This window comes from Neodiprion fabricii, chromosome 7 (assembly GCF_021155785.1).
Source record: "Neodiprion fabricii isolate iyNeoFabr1 chromosome 7, iyNeoFabr1.1, whole genome shotgun sequence".
In the NCBI taxonomy this organism is placed as follows: Eukaryota; Metazoa; Arthropoda; class Insecta; order Hymenoptera; family Diprionidae; genus Neodiprion; species Neodiprion fabricii.
Genome location: NC_060245.1, coordinates 10,571,339 through 10,598,922, shown reverse-complemented (window position 1 = coordinate 10,598,922; position 27,584 = coordinate 10,571,339). Strand labels below are relative to the sequence as shown.

General features: G+C 41.2%; 2 protein-coding genes across 2 annotated transcripts; one reads left to right on the top strand and one right to left on the bottom strand.

Annotated features, from left to right (window-relative positions):
* The first annotated feature begins 8,628 nt into the window (after positions 1 to 8,628).
* Positions 8,629 to 11,619, top strand: LOC124186684. The gene has a single exon (XM_046578566.1). It carries the CDS (start codon positions 8,629 to 8,631, stop codon positions 11,617 to 11,619), a length of 2,991 nt encoding a protein of 996 aa, XP_046434522.1.
* A 6,694-nt stretch (positions 11,620 to 18,313) lies between these two features.
* On the bottom strand, positions 18,314 to 19,591 carry LOC124186683. Its single transcript, XM_046578565.1, has 2 exons — positions 19,062 to 19,591; positions 18,314 to 19,010 (listed from the first exon to the last, which is right to left on the bottom strand). Exons 1-2 carry the CDS (start codon positions 19,589 to 19,591, stop codon positions 18,314 to 18,316), a joined length of 1,227 nt encoding a protein of 408 aa, XP_046434521.1.
* Between the last annotated feature and the right edge of the window lie 7,993 nt (positions 19,592 to 27,584).

The window sequence follows — 27,584 nt, the reverse complement described above, 5'->3', positions numbered from 1 at the left end:
ATTCAACAGATACATATACAGGATGTCTCTAAATTGGGGGACACGAACCAGCCAGCGTGATACCTGACTCAAATCCAACCGAGAATTTCTTTGCCGCAAGCTCCTCCGACGCATAGTTTTTGAATTATAAGCGATAGCGTCAGGCTAATCAGAGTGTACCATTTCATCTGGATTTGCCGCCACGGAAATTGCTATTTTGTTCGTCTGGGTAAATTATTATTATTCGTTTACGAATTAAATATCGGCACCTCCCCTATCTCCCTGTTGTACCCCTTCTCGAGCGCTGACCTCGGTATTGTTGCCGCGGCACACGCTGCCGGCCGCACACCCACGGACGCACACTCGTGTATGTGAAACATAAGTAAATGCCTGGCCACACAATTTTACGAAACACACATCTACGAGTAAAATAAGAATAAATCTCCAAATAAATCAGCGGATTTAGGATTCAATGTTATAAAACACTTCCAATCATCGATGTATGCATAAAACTAGAGATTTTAGATGATAAATATGCCGTTACGGTTCATGATTACTCATTCAATCAATCTGGCTTGAGATCTTCAGAATTATGCTTTCCGAACATTGTTTGTGTCTTTGCAACATAATTTTTCCACTAGTTCTAAACTCATCATTGACATCCGGTTTTTCAATAATGCGAGGGAAAAACAACTCGCTGAATTGACGTGTCAAAAGGTTCATAAATCAATTACGATTCACCTCAGTTGACACAAAATAACTGAATAAATGAGACTTCACCGAATCACTAAAAATGATAACTGATATCATGAGAATTATTTGAGATATAACTGAATTAGGAAGAGTTGTAATAAGTCAAGTTACTTTGAATTAAATTATATTCGTGCCAAAATTCTATGTTCAGAGAGAAAAATAATTAAATTCAAATAAAAAAGTAATTTTAAATCAAGAAGAATGAAATTCCCCAATACCTGAATTCAAATAAAGCAATTTCAATTTCATAAATCTATCTAAATTCGAGGAAAAATAATAATTATCATTTGGAATAGAAAAATGAAGTCGAATTACATGAATAAATTCAATTAATTTAACTCAAATAAATATGGTGTAATTCAAATTCCTAGTTATTTCCTCGTCGATTCACAACGTGGGTCTGGAGCCGCTTGTTTACTCACACGAACGATGCAATACAGTATCAATGTATGTGATTCAAGTATCAATCACTCAAAATTCATCAAACTTAAAAATATTTTGAATGAGACTATGAATTATCAAAACATCTCTTCTGATATTAAGACTACCCGCAGAAATTTACCAAATTGATTAATTTGTACCAATGCAATCGAGCCGTGTCCGATTATTCTGTTGAAATCGATTAATCGACACATCGATTATTCTCAGATAAGTGGCCATCACTAGCATTGATCTCAACAATTTCAACGTTACTTGCTACTCCAGATCCACATTGAATTGACGAGGAAATAACTAGGAATTTGAATGACACCATATTTATTTGAGTTGAATTAATTGAATTTATTCATGTAATTCGACTTCATTTTTCTATTCAAAATAACAATAATTATTTTTCTTCAAATTCAGATAGATTCAAATTTAAATTGAAATTTCTTCATTTGAATTCAGGTATCTGGGAATTTCCTTCTTCTTGATTTAAAATTACTTTTTCATTTGAGTTTAACTATTTTTCTCTCTGAACATACAATTTTGGCACAAATGTAAAGTAATTCAAAGTAACTTGACTTATTACAACTCCTCCTAATTCAGTTATATCTCAAATAATTCTTATGATTTCAGTTATCATTTTTAGTGATTCAGTGAATTCTCATTTATTCAGTTATTTTGTGTCAACTCGGGTGAATCGTATTGATTTACAAACCTATTGACACGTCAATTCAGCGAGTTGTTTTTCCCTCGCATTATTGAAAAATCGGATGTCAATGATGAATTCAAAACTAGTGAACAAATTATGTTGCAAAGACACAAACAATGTTCGGAAACCATAATTCAGATTGATTGAATGACTAATTATGAACCCTAACGGCATATCAATCATCTGAAATCTCCAGTTTTATGCATACATCGATGATTGGAAGTGTTTTATAACATTAAATCTTAAATCCGCTGATTTATTTGGAGATTTATTTTTATTTTCACTCGTAGATGTGTGTTTCGTAGTATTGTGTAACTGGGCATTCGCTTATTTTCACACACACGAGTGTGCGTCCGTGGGTATGCGGCCGGCAGCGTGTGCCGCGGCAACAATACCGAGGTCACCGCTCGAGAAGGGGTACAACAGCGAGAGAGGGGAGGTGCCGATATTTACTTTGTAACCGAATAATAATAATTCACCCAGACAAACAAAACAGCAATTTCCGTGGCGGCAAATCCAGATGAAATGGTGCACTCTGATTGGCCTAACGCTATCGCTTATAATTCAAATCTATGCGTCGGATGAGCTTCCGGTGAAGAAATTCTTGGTTGCATTTCAGTCAGGTATCACGCAGGCTGGTCCGCGTCCCTTAATTTAGGGACACCCTGTATATATACAGATAGAATAATACATATAGAATATAGAACATATATATTGTTACAAAGGGTGAAATCACCCGTTTTGCCCCCTGTTGATGATCTAGTTGTCATCATAGATAAAAGACGTTTATAAACCTCTTTTGTCTTTCAAAAGAATAAGGTTGCTGCGTCAACCAACATTATTGTAAAAACAGTCTTGTTTCAGACTTTAAACGAGAAACACATATTGCGCAATTGAAGCTTTTTCACAACATTTTATTCACGCTCTTGATTTTTGACTTGATAATTAAACTCGCGGATCCATATTTATTTTCCGTAACGTCAAAGAACGTTACATTGGTGTTAGAAGCGGGATCTTGAGTTTCTTTTCAATAGAATCAATTCAGTGCGCGAACTTTAATTATGAGCAATAGTCGTATGACGCGCTTACGTCGAAGGGAAAGTGTCGGAGAAGAACCTTTTATTATGGAGAATCCGCGGGTCCCTGAAACGATTCCATCACCTTCAGTGGACCCTCTTCCGATTTCTTCGGCGGTCTCTCAGATTGATCTGCTAAAGATCATCTTCCAACAACAAGAAGCCGCTGAACGTCAACAACAGCAACTTCTTCAGCTGCTTCTTGATCAACAAGATCAGCGGAGGCTTGATAGAGAAGCTCAAGAAAGATCCGAGACCAGTCTTCATGAACTGTTCCGGACGACTGTGGCAACTCTTCAGGCTGTCCATCAGGTGAACGGCTCAGGAGAACCGGCTGTCACCCCTCGAGGGTCTAAAGTCGTTACTCCGCTTCCCTTTCCTGTTCCCTCTCCTGTTCCCGTTCACGCTGTTCAGGAGGTCCAACATCCAGGACGGTTCCAGGATGTACGAGACTCAAGGTCTGTGCTTTTTATTAGGGGAATAGATGAATCCCCAATTGGTAGAATAACAGTTAATAATGAGGTTGGCTTTTCCGAGCCTCGACCTCAGGTTCAACCTCGTTATTCCCATTTAAGTCAATTAAATAATTCAAGATTTCCTGGGGTTGCTTCTCAAATCAACGAGAAACCCTTTTATCCTTTAAAACCGCCAAATTTTGATAAAAAGATTCCATGGGCAGATTATGAACGTCAATTTAATACAATTGCAAAGCATAACCAGTGGGACTCCGCCATGAGGGCCCACAGCCTTGCCTCTTGTCTTCAAACGCCGGCTTTGAATGTTTCAACGGCATTATCTGAAGAAGAAATTTCCGATTATGAAAAACTTAGCTCTGCGCTCAGATTGAGATACGGAAATGACCATCTGACAAAATTGTACACAGCTCAATTACAGACTAGAAGACAAGGACGAGACGAAGACCTCGCGTCACTTAGCCAAGATATCGAACGGCTTTCTCGTGTAGCTTTGCCAGACCACAAGCCGTCTGGTGATTTATTAGCGACACAAGCTTTCTCAAACGCTATCAGTGATCCAGAAATCAAAATGGCCGTTGGGACATCGGGTCTCACTTCTCTACGGGAGGCAACGGCCATAGCCCTTGAGGTGGAGGCAATGAGAAAACAATATTTTGGGTTGAACCGGTTTCGTCGGAGTGAGGTGTCCAAAAGCACCTCAGAAAGACGAGGTTTTGAGCACTCGGAAGAGTCAAAGAGAAATGATACAAAACTCGCATTCAGATTCCTATAATTGGCGAAGAAGAGATATAGAGGTTGGGGAAGAAAATCCTCAATCCTTAAATTAACTTTTCTTCTAAGGCTGGTTTGAGGAACTAGTTTCAGACGTTTTTATATAAAAACATCATTGGAGTTAACCTCTTTCTTTGAATTATTTTGGTTATGCGTGACAGGCATTCCCAACCTATTTCATTGCCTGTCAGGGAAATGAAGCTCGTCGAAGGTTAGGTAATTTTCGCGATTTCGAATCTCATTTATTGATGAAAATTTTCGATCTTCTCATTCGCTTGTCTGAGCTCAGAGTAGATTTGATTGTTCATTTGCGAGTTTCCCCAGAAACTTCTTTTGCTCGAGTTAGTTCCCGTTCCCGTGAGGAGGAATCGAACATTTCTTTAGAGCTACTCAGAACTATTCATGAGGTTTATGAAGATTGGCTAGTAAAACAAACCTTTTCTTATTTATCGGCTCCTGTCTTGGTTATTAATTCACAAGCCACGGCCGATCAAGTTTTTAAAGATTTTTGTACTTCCTTGACATGCTGAAGTTAACCTATACTTGCTTCATTAAGGCCTTAAGAAGTTGTTTGTTTTGAAATGATTTTTTGTATTCCTAAGAGTTTTGTTTCCTTCTAGAAACTTCTTCTCTGGAGTCGAGTTTTGCGTCGGATAGGCTTTGGTTTATTAATGTGAAAAGAGCCACGATTATTTTTCGAGGTCGATGAGCGATTGCTTGATTTTCACATTTTATTAACCTTAAGTGTCAGTTTTTGTGAGTACTTTTTCAGGTTACTTGACACAGCCTTTTCCCATCCAATCGTTCCCCGATTCCTAAGGATGACTGGTAGTCTTATTTTGAAGAAGGACGCAGAAATGATTCAGATAAGATCGTTTCTTTTCTTTTAAATACATAATTAATTTATTTTATTCGTGTTTTCTCCCAAATTCACTTAGTGAATTTGAATTGTTATATCATCACTCACATTTGTCCTTCCAAAACTCTAGGGTAAGCTGTTTCTCAAGAAGATTAGGATCAGTCACCCATCTATTCCCTTATTTCATATGAAAAGGACTCTGTTTTTATCCTGTCTGGTCCTGGGATTTTCGGTTGCCGCCTCGATGTTTTCACGCGAACCTGTTTCGTTTGGGCAATCCTTCAAGAAGAGGATTGGATTTCTTTTCGACATCGATCTGGACCGATGCTGATGACTTCGAATTCATGAAGCCACACAACACTCAATAACACTTACCTTTATAAAAACAAGGCACATAAATTTTTGAAATTATTTAACGCTCAACTATACGCTCAAGGTTTTCTGTGGTTTACCTTGAGACTGTGGGCAAATGCCAGATAGTAAGAAGGGAGTGTTGAATCCGCTCTGTAAATTAGCGGCATTCTTTTTCACGTTACATTCTTTAATCCTAAATTTCTGCGTGGACAGTTTAGTCACGTTTTGAGGTCATAAAATACTCAACTGCTGAAGTTCCCATCCCTTATTGACGACTTTCGTCGACTGATTTGCAAACAAGGATAATCTTACGCCTGTCTGCCACATCTGGCAGCCAGTCTTGCAATCTCGACAATTTCTCTACTTTCTACTCGTAAAGACCTTTGCCTTCCTACCAATCCTCTAATCCTCACTTTTCGTTTCTTGTTTTTTATGACGTGTATCCTAAAACGCCCGCACGTGCATCTCACGTTGGGAATGTACGTTTCTACTTCTGGCTCACGTGCTCACTCCCACTCCCAAGCAAAATTCACCCCTTCTCTCAAGGGACAATCCTACCCCTTCCAGTAGTTTTTTGGCCATCTGAATTTAGTTAATTTTTAAAAACTACCTTCAAGATCAGATTCGTTTCGACCAACGCGAAGAGAAGACCAGCTTATTCTAACTTCCACAACTTCTTCTCACTACTCCGCGTGAATCTCATACAACCGGAGATCAACAGTGTATTCAATTTACTTCAAGTCTCTTAATAAATATATTTGTTGTTTCAACTTTCTAACATTGAATCATCTTTGAGGCAAACCTAATTGTCTCAAGGACGCTAGTGCATCGAAAATCTTTCCCGATTGGTTTGACGAGGATTTACAACCCTCGTTGGTAAAAAATCTCTTACCGCCATCGATGCTGAGCGCAAACATTTTGGTCCCTCGAGCCGGATAACTACAAAAACTAACGACTTTTTCAACGAATTATCATTGTTATCCAAGAACTATTGCCATAAAAAAGTCCACGTCAGAAAATCACCCACAACAAAGGTAATTCATCGCCACTCAACGTAGCAGCCACGCAAACCTCAACAACCGGTAAACTCGTTAACTTATCAAATCACCAATCGTCTCCCTTTCCTTCTTAAATTACCACGCAACTGTCAAATACTCCGTAAAAATGCCAGAAACGCAAGGCTCTGGTGGAGATCGAGTAAGTGAACTCGTAGAATTGCATCAATTGCGAGGTCTAACGAAACGTCGACTTACGCACTTTGAAAAAATGCTCGTCGAAGAAACAGGAACAGGTGAACCGGATCACGTGTATCTCAATAAACAATTCCAAACTCTTCAAGAACATTGGAACAAATTTTCACCTATACAAGAAAAAATAGAACGACTTCATCCTACAGATGTAGAACAAGATGAAGGTCTAAACATGCAAGATAGATATTATCAAATCATCGCGAAGGTTAGCAATATATTGCCGGACTTGCAACGCGACACCTCGTCTACCACGACGGTATCAGATCCTCAAGCAAGCATCTCGGTACCCATTTCTTCAAATATTCCGGTGAGGTTACCACAAATCCAGCTAAGGAACTTCGACGGAAATCATGAAGACTGGGCGCCTTTTTACGACATGTTTACCGCGCTCATTCACGAGAACAAAGATCTAACTTTGGTTCAAAAATTCCAATATTTACGATCTGCACTTAAAGGAAGAGCTCTCAAAACTATAGAATCATTAGAAACAACCGGACGAAATTACGAGGATGCCCTAACATTGCTGAATGAAAAATATGATCGGAAACGGCAGGTAATTGAAAGACACTGGAATGCTCTTAGCGAATTTCCAAGTGTCGCAAAGGAATCATCCGGATCTTTAGAAGAATTAGTGGATGCCTTTCGACAACATCTCCGAGCAATCGAAAATAAGGGTCAATCCGTAAAGACGTGGAGCATCCCCATAATTCATCTCATTCGGTCAAAAATCAACGTATCGTTGATGACAGAATGGGAGCTATCGATAAACACTAACGAAGTTAAATCATACACCGATTTACTCGATTTCCTTAAAGCTCGAGCGAATTGCTCAGAACGTACTTTAACCGCGCCAAAGACCACAACCTCGAACCCAAGGGCCATAAACTCTCGAAACTCTAAGCCAGGTACGGCGCATCGCGAACGACAGGGAACGCACCTCCGCGGTCAAGGTTTCGTTACAACGACGAACGCTTCTTCAACCAAACCAACGTGCCCCATATGCAACCAATCTCATAAAGTTTATGGTTGCGAGAACTTTCAAAAAATGACAACTCAAGAGCGGATCCAAGCTGTATCGAAGGCGGAACTCTGCATGAATTGTCTAGAAAGGCAACATTCGGCAAAAACCTGTTTGTCAGCGCGAAATTGCCAAAATTGTAACAAGAGACATCACTCTTTTTACATGAAACTAAGCCAGCTACGATATCTAACGAAACATCAGCGTGACTAGCTTCAGAAACCGAAAGCAAACAAACTCAACTTACAGAAGGGGACATGCTCCGTCCCCATCGGCGCTGTAGATGGTATGTCAACCATTTCTCATTACGTAATCCAAGCCACAATCCAATCTCGGATTACCTGATACAAGAAGACACTCGACTTCTTCATTGTTCCCCAAATTAGCTCACTGACGCCTCCAAAACATGTCGATTGCTCCTCTATAGTGATTCCAAAAAACATTCGGATGGCTGATCCTGATTTTGACAAACCAGCTCCACTACAGATCTTGTTGAGCGCAGGTCCCTCTGTGGCCACGCTCGCAATGGGGACAATCCATCTCTCATCAACTCAGGACCCAGATCTTTATCTACAAAAAAACTCACTTGGTTGGGGCATCGTGGGTAATATCTCTTCCCATACAATAATCGATCAGCAAACAAGCAGCGCTACCTGCAACACGTTGAAACTACAGGAGGATATGAGCAGGTTCTGGGAGCTGGAAGAAGGCCCCACCACCAAATATCTCTCCGCAGAAGAACAATCGTGTGAAGATCATTTCACAAAACATGTATCTCGCAATCCTAGCGGACGTTACGTCGTAGCCCTACCTTTCAACGAAAAGAAAAACCAGCTCGGATTATCCAAAGATCTCGCTCTTCGACGTCTCCAAACTCTCGAACGACGCTTCGCTAAGGACGCTCATTTCAAATAACAATATACCGAGGTCATTGAAGAGTATATAAATCTCGGACACATGACAAGGGTACAAGCTAACGACGAAGAAGGATTTTATCTCCCACATCACGCTGTTATCAAGAAAACCAGTCAAACCACGAAGGTACGAGTAGTGTCTGATGGTTCCGCTAAATCAACCACAGGGATATCACTGAACGAATGTCTCATGACTGGACCAACTATTCAAGACGATCTTCTTACCTTAATCCTACGTTTTCGACTTCACAATTACGTCTTAACAGGAGACATCGAGAAAATGTATAGGCAATGTCTTGTTCGACCGGAGGATAGGAAATATCTACGAATTCTCTTGAAGGAAAACGACGGTTCAATCGCTACGTTCGAGCACAACACTGTGACGTTCGGACTCACGTCAGCCTCATTTTTCGCGATAAGAACCATAGCTCAACTAGTTGAAGACGAAGGTCAGGACTTTCCAGCAGCATCCCAGGCCTTAAAAAATGCTCTGTATGTCGATGATCTGCTAACAGGTGCACCAACAATCGAAGAAACTATTAACTTGAGGAACGAAGTTGTCACTCTACTGAAACGAGGAGGCTTCAACTTACGCCAATGCGCTTCGAACGACATACGTGTGTTAGAAGGCTTACCCGCAACCAAAGTAAATCTACAACTTCTAGCCGGTGATGATCCGAATCTCAAAACTCTGGGCGTATATTGGAATTCCGAAACAGATAATTTGATATACACCGTCAAACCTATAAACCTTTCATCGCGCTTTACAAAAAGGACAATCTTCTCCGAAACTGCGCGAATTCTCGATCCCTTAGGATTGGTAAATCCAGTCATTGTTCATACTAAGCTGATAATGCAAGAACTTTGGCGAATGAAACTCGATTGGGACGAATCCATTCCTACATGGCTTCATACCAAATGGACCGAGTTCGCAGGGCAACTCAACCTGCTTAACCAATTATCATTTCATCGAAACCTTCTTCATAAAAATGCGAAGGATATCCAAGTACATGGTTTTTGTGACGCTTCAGAAAAGGTTTATGGAGCCTGTATTTATCTCCGATCAGACAATGGTAACACCCAGGTATCCTTGTTCTGTGCCAAATCAAGAGTGGCCCCCATAAAAACGGTACAATCTATACCGAGACTCGAATTATGCGCGGCTCAATTACTCGTCGACTTGTACGAGATGATCAAATCAACTCTCTTGGTACCGATCAGTAAAACAATATTCTGGTTAGACTCGTCAATTACGTTGAACTGGTTAAATACATCTCCATATGTATTAAAAACCTTCGTGGCAAATCGAGTTGCAAGCATCCGATCACGAGCGAAGTCGGTAGAATGGAGACACGTCCGAACAAAGGACAATCCCGCCGATGCTTTATCTCGCGGACAATTGCCGACCGAATTTACAAAAAACAGTCTTTGGATGCACGGTCCAGCCTGGCTGACCGAGGACGAAACCCAATGGCCGTCGATTACACTGAACGTAGCACAGGAAATTCCAGAATTACGTAATGCAACCTGCCTTATCACCGCCGGAGGAGACTCGATGCTTGAACGATACAGTACGTTTACTGAACCACAAAGAGTCACCGCTTATTGTCTGCGATTTGAAAACCGGAGAACAGGTCCGCTCATAGTAGAAGAACTAAGAACAGCTACTCTACGGATTATCGCATGGATCCAAAGAATCTGCTCCGCATCTGAGCTACACGATCTGCAACGAGGTCGTCCAATTAATTCAAAGAGTTGTCTAACACCTCTAGACCCTGGGATTGATGAAGACGGAGTCATAAGAGTCGGCGGTCGTTTAAATCATTCATCTCTCTCTCACAATCAGAAGCATCCCATAATTTTACCAAAAAACCACAAGATCACAGAACTCATCATCCGGAAGGAACACATCTCGGGCCTCCATGCAGGTACTCAAGCTACACTTCACAACCTCCGAAAAAACTACTGGATCATCGATGGACGACGACAAATAAGCAACGTTATCCAACACTGTGTGACCTGTGCCAAACTGAATCCTCGTCCAATTAATTACAAAATGGGTCAACTGCCAAACGTCCGTGTATCAGAAGCTAGACCATTTATTCATTCAAGCGTAGATTATTGCGGTCCATTCTTCATCACGGAAAAACGTGTACGAAATCAAAACAAGGTCAAGGCCTCCATAGCTGTTTTCACGTGTTTAGCCACAAAAGCAGTTCACATAGAATTAGTGAGCGATCTTACCACCGATGCCTTTATTGCCGCACTACGACGTTTTACTGCCAGACGCGGCCGCTGTAATTCTATGTACTTAGACAATGGCACAAACTCTGTTGGGGCTAAAAACGAAATTCAAGAAATACAGACCCTAATACGTTCATTGGAGCATAACGGAAAGGTGCAAAAACATTTATCAGAAAAGGAAATCACTTGGCACTTTGATCCTCCATATTCACCGTATTTTGGAGGAATCTGGGAAGCCGTCGTCAAGTCGTTCAAACGGGATTTTTTGTGTGTAGTTGGCACTGAAACCCTCACTTTCGAACAACTGACTACTCTTGCAACCGAAATCGAAGCAATTCTTAATTCTCGCCCATTGACTCCTCTATCCTCTGACATTAACGACCTTCTCCCTCTCACTCCTGCACATTTCCTGATTGGTGACACGATGACGAGTTTACCCCAACAGGATTTCTCGGATATTCCACCCAATCGTCTATTCATCTGGCAAAATATTCAAAGGATGAGACAGTCATTCTGGGATAGATGGCACAAGGAATATCTTTTGGAACTCAACTCCCATTACAGATGGACCACCGGGTGTCACGCCATCAAGGAAGGCTCCTTCGTTCTCATCAGGGACGATAACCTTCCGCCAATTCAGTGGCGCATCGGCCGCGTAACAACAATCCACCCAGGAGCAGACGGCGTTGTCCGCGTCGTCTCCATCAGAACAGCGAAAGGGGTCGTCGATCGGGCCGTAAAGAAATTGGTTCTATTACCAATTGTTCCAGAAGCAGAGAATATCTCTTAAACATATATCCGCACCAATGTTTTTCAATCCAGACCTAATTTTAAGATTATAATTTTACACCATAGATTATAACACTTATCTTTAATTAACTATACTTTAGCGAATTCAATTATCGGATTCATTCAATTTTGACCACAGTGTGCTCAACCGGGGGAGCATATTGAATCCGCTCTGAAAATTAGCGGCATTCTTTTTCACAACATTCTTTAATCCTAAATTTCTGCGTGGACAGTTGAGTCACGTTTTAAGGTCATAAAATACTCAACTGCTGGAAGTTCCCATCCCTTATTGACGACTTTCGTCGACTGATTTGCAAAAAAGAATAATCCTTACGCATGTCTGCCACATCTGGCAGCCAGTCTTGCAATCTCGACAATTTCTCTACTTTCTACTCGCAAATACCTTTGCCTACCTACCAATCCTCTAATCCTCACTTTTCGTTCCTTGTTTTTTATGACGTGTATCCTAAAACGCCCGCACGTGCATCTCACGTTGGGAATGTACGTTTCTACTTCTGGCTCACGTGCTCACTTCCACTCCCAAGCAAAATTCATCCCTTCTCTCAAGGGACAATCCTACCCCTTCCAGTAGTTTTTTGGCCATCGGAACTTAGTTAATTTTTAAAAACTACCTTTAAGATCAGATTCGTTTCGACCAACGTGAAGAGAAGACCACTTATTCTAACTTCCACAATTTCTTCTCACTAACTTTATCCCGCGTGAATCTCGTACAACATTAGATCAATAGTGTATTCAATTTACTTCAAGCCTTTCAATAAATATATTTTTTGTTTCAACTTTCTAACATTGAATAATCTTTGAGGCAAACCTAATTGTCTCAAGGACGCCAGTGCATCGAAAATCTTTCCCGATTGGTTTGACGAGGATTTACAACCCTCGTTGGTAAAAAATCTGTTACCGCCATCGATGCCGAGCGCAAACAGGGAGTTTTTAAAATTTTTAGAGCCACAGCTCCAACTCACCTTTGATCACTGACTGCTAGATCACTTTTATAATTGTTTTATCTTTCCCGAGTCGGGACGACTCTTTTCCTCGGGGGGGGAGTAGTGTTACAAAGGGTGAAATCACCCGTTTTGCCCCGTTTTAATGATCTAGTAGTCATCATAGATAGAAGACGTTTATAAATCTCTTATGTCTTTCAAAAGAATAAGGTTGCTGCGTCAACCAACATTATTGTAAAAACAGTCTTGTTTCAGACTTTAAACGAGAAACACATATTACGCAATTAAAGCTTTTTCACAACATTTTATTCACGCTCTTGATTTTTGACTTGATAATTAAACTCGCGGATCCATATTTATTTCCGTAACGTCAAAGAACGTTACAATATATATATATTGTGACGATGTATATATTTTGATAGACGAAAGTAAGAACCGAAGTTCGGACGGATCAGCGGATCAGCGGATCAGCAGATCGGCAAATTGGTCGGCCTACGACTTTAGAAGGAGAGAGTTGTGTATGGAGGTGTCAGGAAACCATAAAGTATGTGAAATCAACTCAAATCCTGATCAGGTAACAAATTCAATAAATAACGACGAACTGAAACAATAAAGAAAGTCACATCATTCTAAAATTATAAATTCGCCACATCAAACATTCTCCCTTCAAATTCTTCGAATAATTGGTCCGCTCGTTTTTATCTATATACACTTCTAACGTCCGTTTTCATGTTATTGTTACTATTTTGTTTTATTCTTACTCGACTATTGTCTCTTATATCTCTTAACTTATGCACCTGTGCATAATTTTCTCTTTGATCGTCAACAACTATTTCTCGTAATTGTCTATTTATTTCCCTCTCTTTTATATTTGACTTATAATCAATAAATTAAAATTCATCACAATATATATATATATGTAAGTTTGTGGCCTGTTTACCCAAACTTATCTCTGAAAAACAACAAACACGCTGAGCGGGTTACGGAAAGGATAACCAAGAGTGACCATCGCGGAATCATCGCCTCGGGAGAGAGGGGAGTGATTGACACGCGCTCGAGACATCCACTAGTGTTATAGTGGATACTCAGTAAAATATATTGTAAATTATATTGTAAATTTATTCTTTTCATTGTCAACTAAGCCTATAATCCCGATCGTCAAAACCGACATTGTTGTTGATTTAGGTGACTATAAGTGTTATAATTATTTTTGTTATTATTTATGTAATTATTTGTAATTGGTGTTAATATGATGTTTTAGTATCGTTTCTACATCAACCCAAGTCGTTGAGACTCAGGAATTATTATTTCCGCAACCCTTTTAAGTTATAAGAGTCACGCTTATAACTTAAATATATATATCAGGATAAAACATAAATAATAAATTTATTTATCATCCTCCTATTTAATCAAAATGATTTTGATGATAATTGATAAATATGTATACATATATTAGGGTGTTTCAAAAAACGACGAATTTTTTTTTCCTATGGTGTCCAAAAATTGATAGTATACCTAAAAACAAAAATTTATGCGCCAATATGAGCTGTTAATATCAATAGTCAGGTTTGCCTCTATCCATTTCTTCAGTTTCCATTTTAATAACACGGTAAATTTGTTTTTTTTTATTTTCTTAATTTTCATTACTTCAGAACGGTTTATCGTAACAACAATCTGAAAAAAGAGATATATAGGAAATTTCATGCTCTACAACAAACGTCTAAAGATCAAAATTCCTCAGATCAACTGTTTCAAAGATATCAGCGATCATAAATAACACCAATCACAAATTTCAAATATTTTCCAATAAAACTACAAAAAAATATCATATGCCATATTTATATTATTTTTCATGTGAAAGTACTTGAATTCTGTTAACCTGAAATTGTAAACTTTTTTTTTTGGTAATTAATTCAATACTTAACTCACAAAAAGCACAAAAATGATTTATGTGATATTTTTAACCTTTATATTTAAATGTATTCATGCTTTTTGTGAGTATATATGTCAGATATACAGAGTTTAATAGAAAGAGTTTAACGCAGTTTATTTAATTGTAAACCGCAGAGACACGAAACAACACAACTTTATTCAAATCGTTTGAAAATCATTCTAAAAGAAGTAACCAAGTTAAACAAGAACAAAACAAATCCAACCAAAACAAGTTCCATCAACGTCATACAACCGGTGATCAAAATATAACAAAGACACAATATGGTGATGCGACACGGCCATACTGACTAGCACGCGTCTCGAGTGCCAGTTTTTCATTCTTCTAATTTATTTCTGAAACGAAAAACATCGAAGAAACCTTCATTAAATCTCGTTCGGCTTTCCTGATCATACAAGCCTGGCATCCTTGCTCAGTCAAATCCCTTGTTATCTCTACATCATGTGTGCAACCATGTGCTTTGCTTCATTTGTTTCATGACTTCTCTTAAATTCCTTATCCAAGGCACTAATAGCTCTGCAGGCATGCCTTATGCATCCGTACACGTTCTAACTATTGTCTTCATCCACAATAGCTCTGCAGGCATGCGTCACGCACACGTACATGTTCTAACTATTGTCTTCATCCACAATAGCTCTGCAGGCATGCGTTACGCATCCGTACATGTTCTAACTATTGTCTTCATCCACAATAGCTCTGCAGGCATGCGTCACGCATCCGTACATGTTCTAACTATTGTCTTCATTCACAATAGCTCTGCAGGCATGCCTTACGCATCCGTACATGTTCTAATTATTGTGACTTGCCGAATCATTCTCAAGTTACATCAAGGCTTTGGGTTCAAGGATTCTGGGTGATCAAGTCCAGCGAGCCTTGAAAGCCAAAGTCGCACTCTCGAAATGAAACAGCGATAGCCAACAGAGTCTCATGCTCTCTTCGGATTTCTTTAAGTAAATCCGGCTAAACCAATTAACAGAGTCCCCTGCTCTCGTCGGATTTCTACTTCCAAATCCGGCTCAACCAGAATCATGTTTCTGCAAATTATCGCTACATTTGTTTTCAACAACCGATTGTATTAACCCACAAGGTTTCATGGTTCATCTCAGCAAAACATGTTTGCACTCATGACTTTGTGCACTACAACATTTTTTTTCTGTTTAATGTTTTAAGTTTGTTAACAAGTCACTTCGGAACTTTGTTCTTACCTTCTTCACTTTCTGCGACACAGCTGTCCTGACTCGCGCCATATCCAGGAGCTGCGATCGGTTTATCGTGAGACACCTTAACGCTATTACGACCTCTAAATCCAGAAGAGCCTATTTTTTTAACTAAATACCCATCATTCGGAAGCTCCATGACAACTTCCAAAGGACCGCGATATTTTGCATCTAACTTTGTCTTAATTCTATCGTTGTTTCTAACCATAACAAAATCCCCAATTTTAAATGGTTTAACTGGTTTATTCTTTTTATCAAACCGTTTTTTGTCTTTCATGGCTTTTGCTGTAATGCTACTTGTAGCCCCTGACCTGAGCTATGTTAAATTTACATTGTCAGTCTTTACACACCTATGCTTTACACGTCCTATATCTATTGAATTTATTTTTGTGCCAAATAAAATTTCAGCGGGACTTTTTCCTAACGTTTTCTGAACAGTTGAATTTATTGCAAGCTGTACTTTACCTAACTCGGACTGCCATTGTTTCCCCTGAGCTTTGCATACTGATAACATATTCCTGATGGTTGACATAACTCTTTCAACTTGACCGTTAGCTCTAGGCGTTCCTGAAGCTATGAAGTGAACCACAATATTCTTTTCATCGCAGTATTTCTTAAACCGTGCATTTGTAAATCCTGAACCTTGGTCACAAATGATTCGTCTCGGAGCTCCAAAAATAAACGAATGTTTTTCCAACTGATTGATTGCTGTTTCTGTATCCAAACAACTTATCAAATTTAGCGTTACAAATTTCGTAAATTCATTTATAATTACAAAAACATACTCTTTCTTGTCAGAAGGACCTGATAATTTTCCGGATATATCTATGTGGATTGTATACCACGGAATATCTTGTTTTTCTATAGGATGCAGCTGAGCTTGTGTCGGTCTTGACACCGATTTACAAGTTTGGCACAGAATACAATTTTCAACGAATCTCTTAACACGCTTTGACATTTGAGGAAACCAATACAGCTCGTACAACTTATCTAAAGTTTTTTCCCAGCCCAAATGGCAGATATTCTCATGTACGTGATGTATCAGTGACCACACCATCAGTCTCGGCACTACAGGTAACGTTATCTGTTTCGATTTTCTGTTTATCGTCCGCATCAAAATTTTGTCTCTAATTGAATATGTTTTTACTCTCTCTGATCCTTCTATTACCTCACGGTACAAAGTTTTTATTTCGTCATCTTTCTGCTGAGCTACCATCAACCAGTCATCAGCTAATTCAATTATTTTATTCAAATCTTTCTTAACTATTTTGAGTACACTTTTTTTTGTCACTGGATTTCTTGACAAAAACTCCGCATGCTTCATTCGTTCACCCGCGCGATATTCTATTTCGAATTCAAATGACTGCAAATATGCCCACCAGCGATAAACTCGTGGAGTAAGATCTTTTTTAAGGCTAGCGGCTTTAAGCGAATTACAGTCAGTCAAAACTAAAAATTTACGTCCTACTGAATATTGTCTAAAATTTTTTATTGCGTTAACAACTGCAAGAGTCTCAAGTTCGTAAGAATGGTAACGAGTTTCAGCGTCTATGGTACGTTTGCTATAATAAGCGACGGGATGTGTTTCTTTTTCAACACATTGTAACAATACGGCACCATACCCGAGAGCACTAGCATCGGTATGTAGTTCGATTGGAAGATTAGGGTCGAAAATTCTCAGTAACGGTTCTGATGTTAAATAACTGACAAGCTTGGCCCTGGCGTCAGTGTGTTCGTCTGTCCATCTAATCGTTTTGGAACTACCTGCACTAAGTTTGTATAAAGGAGCAGCCACTTGTGAAAAACTCGGTATAAATCTACGAAAATAGGATGCTAACCCTAACAATTGCCTTACCTGGGTCCGTGTCTCAGGAATAGGTGATTGCACCAGGGCTTCGATTTTTCGAAGGTTGGGCCTCAACTCTCCATGTGACACAGTATACCCCAGATAATCAATTTTTGTTTTCAAAAATTTACATTTTTTTAAATTGACTGAAAATCCTTTCTCCGCAAGTTTTGCCATCACGACTGCCAACCTATCCAAAGCTTCCTGTGCAGTTCTACCGGGTATAAGAACATCATCCAAATAAACAATCCCAAAAGAATATCTCAATTCACCCAAAGCGTTATTGATTGCTCTCTGATATACGGCAGGTGCATTCATTAGCCCGAATGGCATTGTTAAATATTCAAACTGTCCGTCCGGTGTAATAAAAGCAAGCTTTTCTATTGAATTTTCTTTTACAGGTATCTGATGAAAGCCTGCCGTCATATCTAATGACGAGAAATAGTACGCACCGCACAGTCGATCTAATTGATCTTGAATCAACGGTAGCGGATAACGATCTGCTACTGTGTTGGCGTTCAACTCCCGAAAATCCACACACAATCTATCTGATCCATCCTTTTTCTTAACTAAGATAATTGGACTAGAAAACGGACTGCTGCTTTCTCGAACGATTCCTGCCTCAAGCATTTTATTTACCATATGTCTAACACTCTCACGCTCTAAAATTCCTAGCTTATAAGGTCTTCGCTGTACAATTTTATTTTCATCTTTCATTCTCATCTCAAAGCTGCCAGTGTTACACGAATCCTAGGAGTATCGACACTCATATGTTCCGCGTGCAGTCTTAACAATTTTAAAAGTGATTCTCTCATCTCTTCCACATCGCAATCTACAGTATCAAAATTAGTAGTTGCAACACACGCACCAACAAATTTGTGTAATTTTGCAAAGTTAACTATGGTTCCATATAATGTGACTGAGATACCATTTGCTAACAATTCTTTACCCAGAATTATTTTTGTGGACAAACTTTCGTCCGGTACTACATATAAATCAATTTCAACATTGATGCTATTCAACTCTGCACACACTGAGATCATCTCACGGCAATCCACATACCCATTTCCTAAGCCCCTCAAACGCATACAAACGACTTGTCTTTTACCAGGCAACCTCTCCGCCAAACTCTCTGTTACAAGAGAACAGTCCGAACCAGAGTCAAAGATGAACGTCAACACCTTACCGTCAGCAAGCTTCAGAGTATTCTCAGTGGAGGTAGAATGACAAAGCCTCACTACCTTCTCGTTCTTCTTAGGGCAACTCGGGGCGATGTGTCCCTCTTCCTTATAGTTGTAGCAGGTTATCGGCTTCTTTGACCCCAAACCTCTACCGTCCAGTTCCTTGATGACCCGTGAGTAACTGCCACGCTGTGTCTGCAGAGCTGATTGACATTCGGCCTTCCGATGTCTTTTTCTTTCACAATTGTAGCACTCGATGTCAAAACGGTGCGACTTACCATCTCACGGCGCCAAAGTCTTAGTATGTGGACCAGGGGCTCTGGAGGATGCACGCGGTTGATGGAAGTCGGTCGTTCGTCCATCAAGGTACGCCATCGCTTCTTGTAGGCTTTTAGGAGATTCTCGCACAAAGATGTTGCGAACAAATCTATTTTGCGCCGAATAGGATAATCCCGTAAGTTGAGCTGCAGTCTCGTCCACCGTTTTTCTCTCGTTGAGCCACGCTTTTAATTTTCTTCCTTTCTTCATAAAATTTTCGAGTGTAAACTCTGCGTCTTCCATCCAAATCGTGTGCAGCTCCGACGCAACGTTCTTATTTTTCGCATACGCACTTAAAAACTCAGAACTTATTTCTACCCAGCTTTTTCCTGAGGGATCCACACCAGTGAACCACTGTGCCGCTTCGTCTTTAAATGCTTTCGCCAAATGCTGGACAATTTCATAATCATCAGGATTATACCGGCGAATCCACTCGTCAACCATTTTCACCCAACCAGTCGCATCAGTCGTTTTCGGATCAAATTTGATGAGATCCATCGGCACACGTTCTCGTCTGGAAAGCAGTGCAAGCAGACGCACATTTTCCTCCTCCAATCGTGCCTGACGTTTTCTGTGCCTACGTCTTCCGTGCTTCCTTCTTCGCAAATCATCAGAATGTTCAGATTCCGATGTCGTCGGGGATCGGTGATTTCTTTTTCGTTTTCGAGAGGTTTCTACTCTGCCTGTGTCACTCTTTGCACTTCTCCTCACACTTTCTTCTACATCTCTGCCACACTGAAATCTTTCTCGTTTCGTTCCATCTCTATCTCGAAAATTTACTGAGTTTTTTACTTCTACACACTTAAACGTTCTTTATCCCACTTCTGATGTCAGATATACAGAGTTTAATAAAAAGAGTTTAACGCAGTTTATTTAATTGTAAACCGCAGAGACACGGAACAACACAACTTTATTCAAATCGTTTGAAAATCATTCTAGAAGAAGTAACCAAGTTAAACAAGAACAAAACAAATCCAACCAAAACAAGTTCCATCAACGTCATACAACCGGTGATCAAAATATAACAAAGACACAATATGGTGATGCGACATATATATATTTTGTAACGTGGCATTTTTGATGCCCGTTACAAGGGGCTCCTTGAACCCTGGGCGGAACCAAAAATTTAGGATTTTCCAAAATTGAGTAGCGAAGTTTTTGGAAAAGAGCGCCAGGACTAGAGTCACGCATCCGAAACTACGAGAGGGGACACTTTAGCGACCAGCGTAAGATATTTCAGTTTTTTTTTTGTTTTTTTTATTTTTCGAGCTACAACGGCATCAGGCAAGAAGTCGACACCGAATTCGAAGAAATGGCGAAATGGCGGACTAGCAACAATTGCGAAGGAAGGATGTCGAGGCTGCGGAGGGGGAGCTGACGCAGATCCCCGCATCGCGGGAATCCAAGGTGGACGCGATTCCCGCTGGCGGCCGGCGAGCCGCAGCCTCTTCCCCTTCACCCCGCCAACAATTGACCGGCGAACTTGCGACGGACCGACTAGCGACGAGGGAGCAACACGCTCACCGCCAAGACGTCATGGAGCTGCGCGGAGGACGAGATTGCGAGCTAGCTTTAAGTTCTGCGCAGCGATGCTATCGAAGGTGCGCGTCGAGTTGCGCGATCGACGAAATCGATGACGGATCGATTATGGCGTATTCTTCGGGGTATGACGTCGCGTATGAGATAGCGTATCGAGATCCGTGTTGCGGTAGATCGTAGGTTTTTGAAACCACTCTAGTTCTGGCGGTCGTGATTAGTAGTCGCGTTTTGGGGAGTTCCGCGAAGCAATGGAGGCGCCCAAAAATCGCGAAGGGAATGAAAAGGGGGTTGCAAGGATGTAGAAGGTAAGCGCTGCTTCTATCCCCGCGATTGAATTTCGAGCATAATTGTGAAAAGGCTTGCCGAGTAACGGATAGCCGTTTTGGATTTGCGTTGTAGAAAAGTACTCGAAATTCTTTTGCCGATTCTCTTGCTTGATGACCGTAGCCTGAGTCCGCGAGTTAGAGTAAAGTAAATTTTGAGTTTCTGAAAAAGTTGAGTAGCGTCACGGGTTTTAGTTGAATCTTTCTCGTTAGTGAAATCAAGTATAGCCGAATTTCGCTGTATCGGGTCGAGCCGCGTTATCGTTTTCTTTTGTGTCACCTCTCGAGTAGGTCGGGAAGCACCGAATTGGAGTGCTCGGATTAGCGGGTAACGTTTTGGAGTATTTTGAAAATAATTACGTTCGGATGCGTTGCGATTGCGTACAGTTTAGGTTACGTTTAGTTGCGCCTGCATTGAGTTCCGTACCCGTTAGTTAAGATAATGTAGGTTGCGTTGAGTTACTTTGAGCTTGTGTTTAGTTGAAGTTAAATATAGTGGTGCTTGCACCTAGTTAAGTTTACGTTTAGTTAAGATAGTGTTTAGTCGAGGTTAGGCGATGTATAGTCGAAATTGCCGTTGCGTTGCGCAGCAGTTGAGACGAGAAGTTTGAGCATGGTGTTTTAGTTTGCGAGACCTGACGGCGCACCGTTGAATAATTAGTTTTAGTTTCGTTTCGAGCAATCATCGCCATGGAGAACAAATGGCGAATTTGCGAATTGAGAATTGCGTATGAGGATGTTGCGATCGTCGAGTGACGTTTTGAGAATTGCGCATGAGGATGTTGCGATCGTCGAGTGACGTTTTGAGAATTGCACATGAGGATGCTGCGATCGTCGAGTGACGTTTTGAGAATTGCGTATGAGGATGTTTGTGATCGTCGAGTGACGTTTTAGGTGGGGAGCCGCGAGCTCATTAGAGTAAGAAATAGAGTAGGTTACGTGTAATTTTCTATTTAGTTTTAGACTCGCGATGAGCGATTTTTGAATTACATTTTTCTTTTGTTTGTATCACCGCTATGATGAAATATAAGATTTTCTTTTACTTTTGTTAAATAGCGTGTGTATTTCGAGTGTCTCTCTCTCTCTCCAAAAATTACCCCTCCCCTCTCCGCGGTACTGAGCTATCGAGCATATGCCCGAGGAATAGCGTATGAAGGATTTCGAGGCGTGTTAATCACGCCAGGCGCCCAACAAAAACTTTGCGATATTGTTTTAGATCCAGGGTACATCGTGGACGCCAAACTATTGTGCACGCGGTAAGTTCCCGGTTATTTGCTCCGAGTAACCGAGGTGCAGAAAAATCCACGTCACAATTTATAGCGCTTAACTATAAATGAAGAGGAGAATGTATCAATTATTGACGACTAACTAGTACGACTGCTTCGTCACGGCTAACGATAAACTTGGAATATGTGTAGAGCCGACATACCTATTTTTTCTCATTTATGGGTAGCAGTGATATTTCACCGGGAAAAGTTGACGCTAGGGATTTTATTAAAAAGTGCGAATCGTAACCGGACAAATTGTAAAAAACTATTAGAATTGTATGTGTCTCTCCGAAATTCAAATTACACCGATTATGAGCAGGGCCAAGATATTGACCCGTGAAGTGACAGTGATCGTGACACTTTTTCTCCTCAGGGGTAAACGGCTTTTCGCGAATATAACGATTCTTTGAGCGCATGTGACGATCGCGTTGCACTTGGATAAGACACTCTATCGGAATTCTGTTTTTGATTCGGGACTCTACTTGAATTGATAAATCTTCAAGCTGCTGCATGAACCAATTTATGCAATCGGTACCGCGTTTACTGTCGAACTCCGATGAAGTCTCGTCGTACGTGCAATGTACATAGTATGCTACACTGTGCGGGATATGCTCTTGAAATTAACGTGTCTTATGGTTCGAAACGTGATTTTGGAATTGATCAACCGGTAAAGACTCTAATATACATTCGAGATCGGCGTAAACGACAAACGGGACGGTACCTTTGTTTTGAAAATTTGAAAATGTTAAATCTTTAGACTTGGAAAATTCCATGCGCACTTTATTTAACATAATGCAATCTTGTCGATGGTTGTCGTAAGCATGTTTCACGCTCAAGTGACATAAACATCTGTCCCATAAAAACAGTTGACCATTATGAACAGACAATTGTTTGCTCACCAATCGTGAAAGAACTTTGATCCAAACAAAGTGAAATCTTGATGTTGACTCTCGAGCCATATCATTTTCGTGGTATTATAGTTATTACATTCGAGTATTAGAAGATGAATCGTGTCAATGTTCGCGGTACTCAAATGGTCACTCAAATAAATTGACACGATGACGCTTTTATTCGATTTTGCATGATGTGGAAAAGTTTGAGATTATATCCCATATATGTCGCATCGCCGTAAAAATCACGCTTTTAAAATGACGTTCTCGATTTCTCGCTCGCCGATGTTTACTAAAGCTCAATCATCAGGTGCCATGTGATGGAGTCGTGCACCGCGCGCTGTTTATATGATGACCGGCTAGGAATCCATAAGGGTTCTTAGAAGAACCTACCACGGTGGTAATGCGTGGTGCATGGACCATGAGTGGGTTGTGTCACGGAGAGTCCAAGATATGAGGAGTGGGAGACAGCTCTCCGGGATATACTTTCTTGGTCATTTCATGGTCATTTTAATCAGAACAGGCCCTCCGTGATACACTCTACTAGCATTGCTACCGAGTGGTTTGATTTTATATTTTATTATTCTTGTATCGAAGCTTAATAAAAGGCATGTAAGCTGTGTCACTGTGGCACTCAGTGAAGTACATCGTTTTTCTATTTTTTGTCATTTTTTTATATACCAGACGCGTGACATACGTTCAGGTCATGAGATCTTCTGTTAATTTTATTTTTGCAGGTCAGGTTTGGGAAATCTCTCGAGGGTAATAAAAGACACGATGACTACAGATGTAATTGAAAAACTCTTTGAATACTTTATTAGATCACGTTGCTTACACGTCATCCAGAAGTACTCGACTAAACTCGGCTTCCGCTGCGGTGACTCTCACGCCCTCTCACTCTCCACACAGTCTGCCAAACATGGCGTACACTCCCAGAGACCTGCGCTCTCAGGCGCGGGAGATTCCAGTACGAGAACACTCACTCAACAAGATCCTGACAAGTAAGCCTATTCGTTACCCGGAACGTATTATCGTATCTGACATATACATTGATTCGCAAATTATCCAATTTCTCGAACTTTTTCACATCGTGCAGAGTAGCAAGGAATTTAATACCTGTACAGTCCAATTCGGAAATATACCGACGATAATGGCGAGTCCTATTGGTTTGGGTGTTGACTGGGTAGAGGGCTGCAGTGATGGACTAGAGAAGGCATCTTTCGTCTTTGTTTTTCAGATTAACCACAGCCTTCTTCCACCGAATATCCTTGGGCAGCTCAACGAATGTCGAAAGCCCTGGGACGAGAGGCTGGTTGATGTTTACGGCAGTATTGAGGATCTCGATTATGCTCCACCCAGAATCGCGTTGTTCATAATCTTCAACCTTCACAAGTAGATCGTTCCTTACATGTGTAAACCAAGCGTCTATATCGCTTGAGGGGAGGATCGCTGTGTTGGAGGTGTTGAAGCTTTCAACTTCTTCCACAATCCCGTCGTGCTTTCTGTTTTCAAATTTGCACGATGATGCGAGGTTAACCTTCACATTTCCCTCCTAGCGCAGTACCAGCCTCAATCGCTCAACGATGATCCGCTGCGCGTCGTCCAAAAAGGCTTCCAAATTCTGATGCCGGATATTTGTGACAACTCCCGTTCGGATCCGGCTGGCAAAATCACTATGAACATCGCCCCACTGTACGCCCGCAGGACTGCCGATATTAGCGCCCATCACCACAGCGTGCTGCTGCTACCGCTGCCGCTGCTGCTGCTGTTGCTGCTGTCGCTGCCGCAGGTGTCGCTGGATCTTTGCTATCCAGGATTGTACGAGTGCGATTGCATGTTAAATTTGCAGTTTCGCACCTATGCTCGTTCTCGGATGCTTGGCAACATCACGCAGCAATTGGAGATTTTCCGTTCCAACGTCAACCCAATGTTTCAAGATACCGTCATTCTCCTGCTCAGGATGCAGCTCGCCCAACAAATTGTGCGCATTCTTCATTATTTTAACGAGATTTGAGCATGTTTCACCGGCCATGACTTTAATGTTGATATAAGCAGAAATTTGTAAAACTTTTGACTTGCACGTATCGTGTAAGACTGACGAGTCTGCATGGTATATGTTGAGGTTATATATATGCCGATAGATCGCAAGAATTTCAGTGTGGTGGTAAGGATCCAAGCTTTGTACCACCCCCACTATCGAAGAATAAAAAAGTCCTATGCCGAACAGGTCTGAACTTGCACACCCCATCTCTAATCAGCCTGGAGCATGCGATGGGAAAAATCGGTCAACGAAAAGCAGGTAGTGAGCAGTGATTGGCGTCAGAAAAATCTTGTCCAGCCAACTCTTGACCGACTGGTATGTGCATATGCAGTTTTTGGATTTTATTACTCGTTATGGCAAACAAGTCTGGGCCTGTACACCCCGTCAACCTCATTAGCGTGGGACATGCGACGAGAAAAAAATCGGTCAACAAGAAAGAGGGTAGCGAGATCTTGAGAAAATTTTCTCAGCTTATACCCTACTCGCGTTACATTTTTGCCTACATGACACGTGGTATACGCCCTATCCCGAATCAGCGTGGGGCATGTGATGGGAAAAATCGGTTAACGAAAAGCCGGTAGTGAGCAGTGTTTGGCCTGGGAAAAATCTTGTCTAGCGAACTCTTGACCGGCTGGAGTAGACATACAAGGCCGCTTCTGCGTAGAAACACCTTCTTTACTGACCAATCCGACCAATCCGCCTATACGTGCATCCCAGACGCAAACCCTTGAAAGTTACCTCCACTCTTGTAAGATAGAACGTGCTCTTCCGACCGTTTGTCGGTAAGAAAATCTCCCAAATAACCATGATTGTCGGTGTAGAATCCTCCAAATGACCATGATCGTCGGTAAAAAATGCCTGAAATTACCGTGGTGTTACCCCTTGTGGGATAAGTTGTGCGCTTTGTCGGTAAAAAAAATCATGCTCACCGAGCGAGATCGATAACTGCATTACCGAGCGCACTCCGTGAATCCTCAGGCGTTCGAGCGGACCCCGTGGATCCTCGAACGTTTGACCGAGAATCTTGGCGTGTGTCAGGTTTTGAGAGCTTCCAGAAGGTTCGAGAAGATTCTCACGGTCTTGAACGAATCTAGACTGACAAAAAATTAGTCCGACGTGTTTCGACTCGACGATGAGCGGCATGCGGTCAAAGGATTTCGGTGTGACGTTGAATTTTAGACAAACAATTCTTGGAATCGTCCGACGAAAACAATACTCGAAATCGTCCGACGAGTTTTGACTCGACGGCGAGTGGCCTGCCGACAACGGATTACGGTGCGACGTCGAATTCTGGAAGGTTCTGAAATTTGTATGCGGCTGCTTCGACCCTGAACGAATGTAGGCTGACAAACAATGCGTTCGACAGGTTTCGACTCGACGACGAGCGGTCCCGGACCGTGAGAAAAAGGTTCTTTGACCCTGAAAGATTCTCGGAATCGGCCGACGAAAACAATACTCGGAATCATCCGACGAGTCTTGACTCGACGGCGAGTGGCCTGCCGACAACGGATTACGGTGCGACGTCGGATTCTGGAAGGTTCTGAAATTTGTGTGTGGCTGCTTCGACCCTGAACGAATGTAGGCTGACAAACAATGCGTTCGACAAGTTTTGACTCGACGGCGAGCGGTCCGGGACCGTGAGAAAGAGCTTCTTTGACCCTGAAAGATTCTCGGAATCGTCCGACGAAAACAATACTCGGAATCGTCCGACGAGTTTCGACTCGACGGTGAGCAGCCTGCGGACAACGGATTGCGGTGCGACGTTGAATTCTGGAAGGTTCTGAAATAAAATCTTAACTACCAGGACAGAGGTTCTGAAATAACGGTCGATATTGACGATGCAAAATATTTTATTGAAAAACACAACTCAAGATTACAGTTTTACATGAAATTCATAATGCTGATATATGGGTGTTCTTACTCGACGGTATCGTACCCATGCTTTAGGCAATGAGAATAAATAACTGTTCGAGTAGATACCGATTGTATTTTGTGTTTGAGTAAAAAATTTCGCAGTTATAATACGTTTTGAGCTGCACAGTTTGGACGTAATATAGCGTGATACGTACAGTTTGAATTCGTGTCTGACATTTTATTCAATTTCCGCAACGACGGACAACCCAAATCTATCAAATCAACGACTTTAACTTTTTCACCCAGAATTTTCTGCAGCCAACTTTTCTTCGACAAACCTTTGACGCAAACTGTTGAAGCATCACGCAGCGACATACATTCGATGATGAAGTCGAGCTTCTCGAAAGGTAAATCACCACCTTCCCAGGATAGTCCATGATAATTCCGTGACAGCCACAAATTTTCGCTTTTGAATGGAGCGAGTAAATAATTCCAATCGTACGGAGGTTCGAAGAGAAAAATTGACGGGTTGGTATATTCGTCGAATGACACAACTGCCAACTATTTTGGTGTAAA

Excerpts from the sequence above, each read along its gene's own strand:
- LOC124186683 (XM_046578565.1), bottom strand. The coding sequence starts at position 19,591 with ATGGATCTCATCAAATTTGATCCGAAAACGACTGATGCGACTGGTTGG. Across the intron at positions 19,011-19,061 it reads CATACTAAGACTTTGGCGCC|AAAAAGACATCGGAAGGCCG; the intron begins GTGAGATGGTAA and ends CAATTGTGAAAG.
- LOC124186684 (XM_046578566.1), top strand. The coding sequence starts at position 8,629 with ATGACAAGGGTACAAGCTAACGACGAAGAAGGATTTTATCTCCCACAT.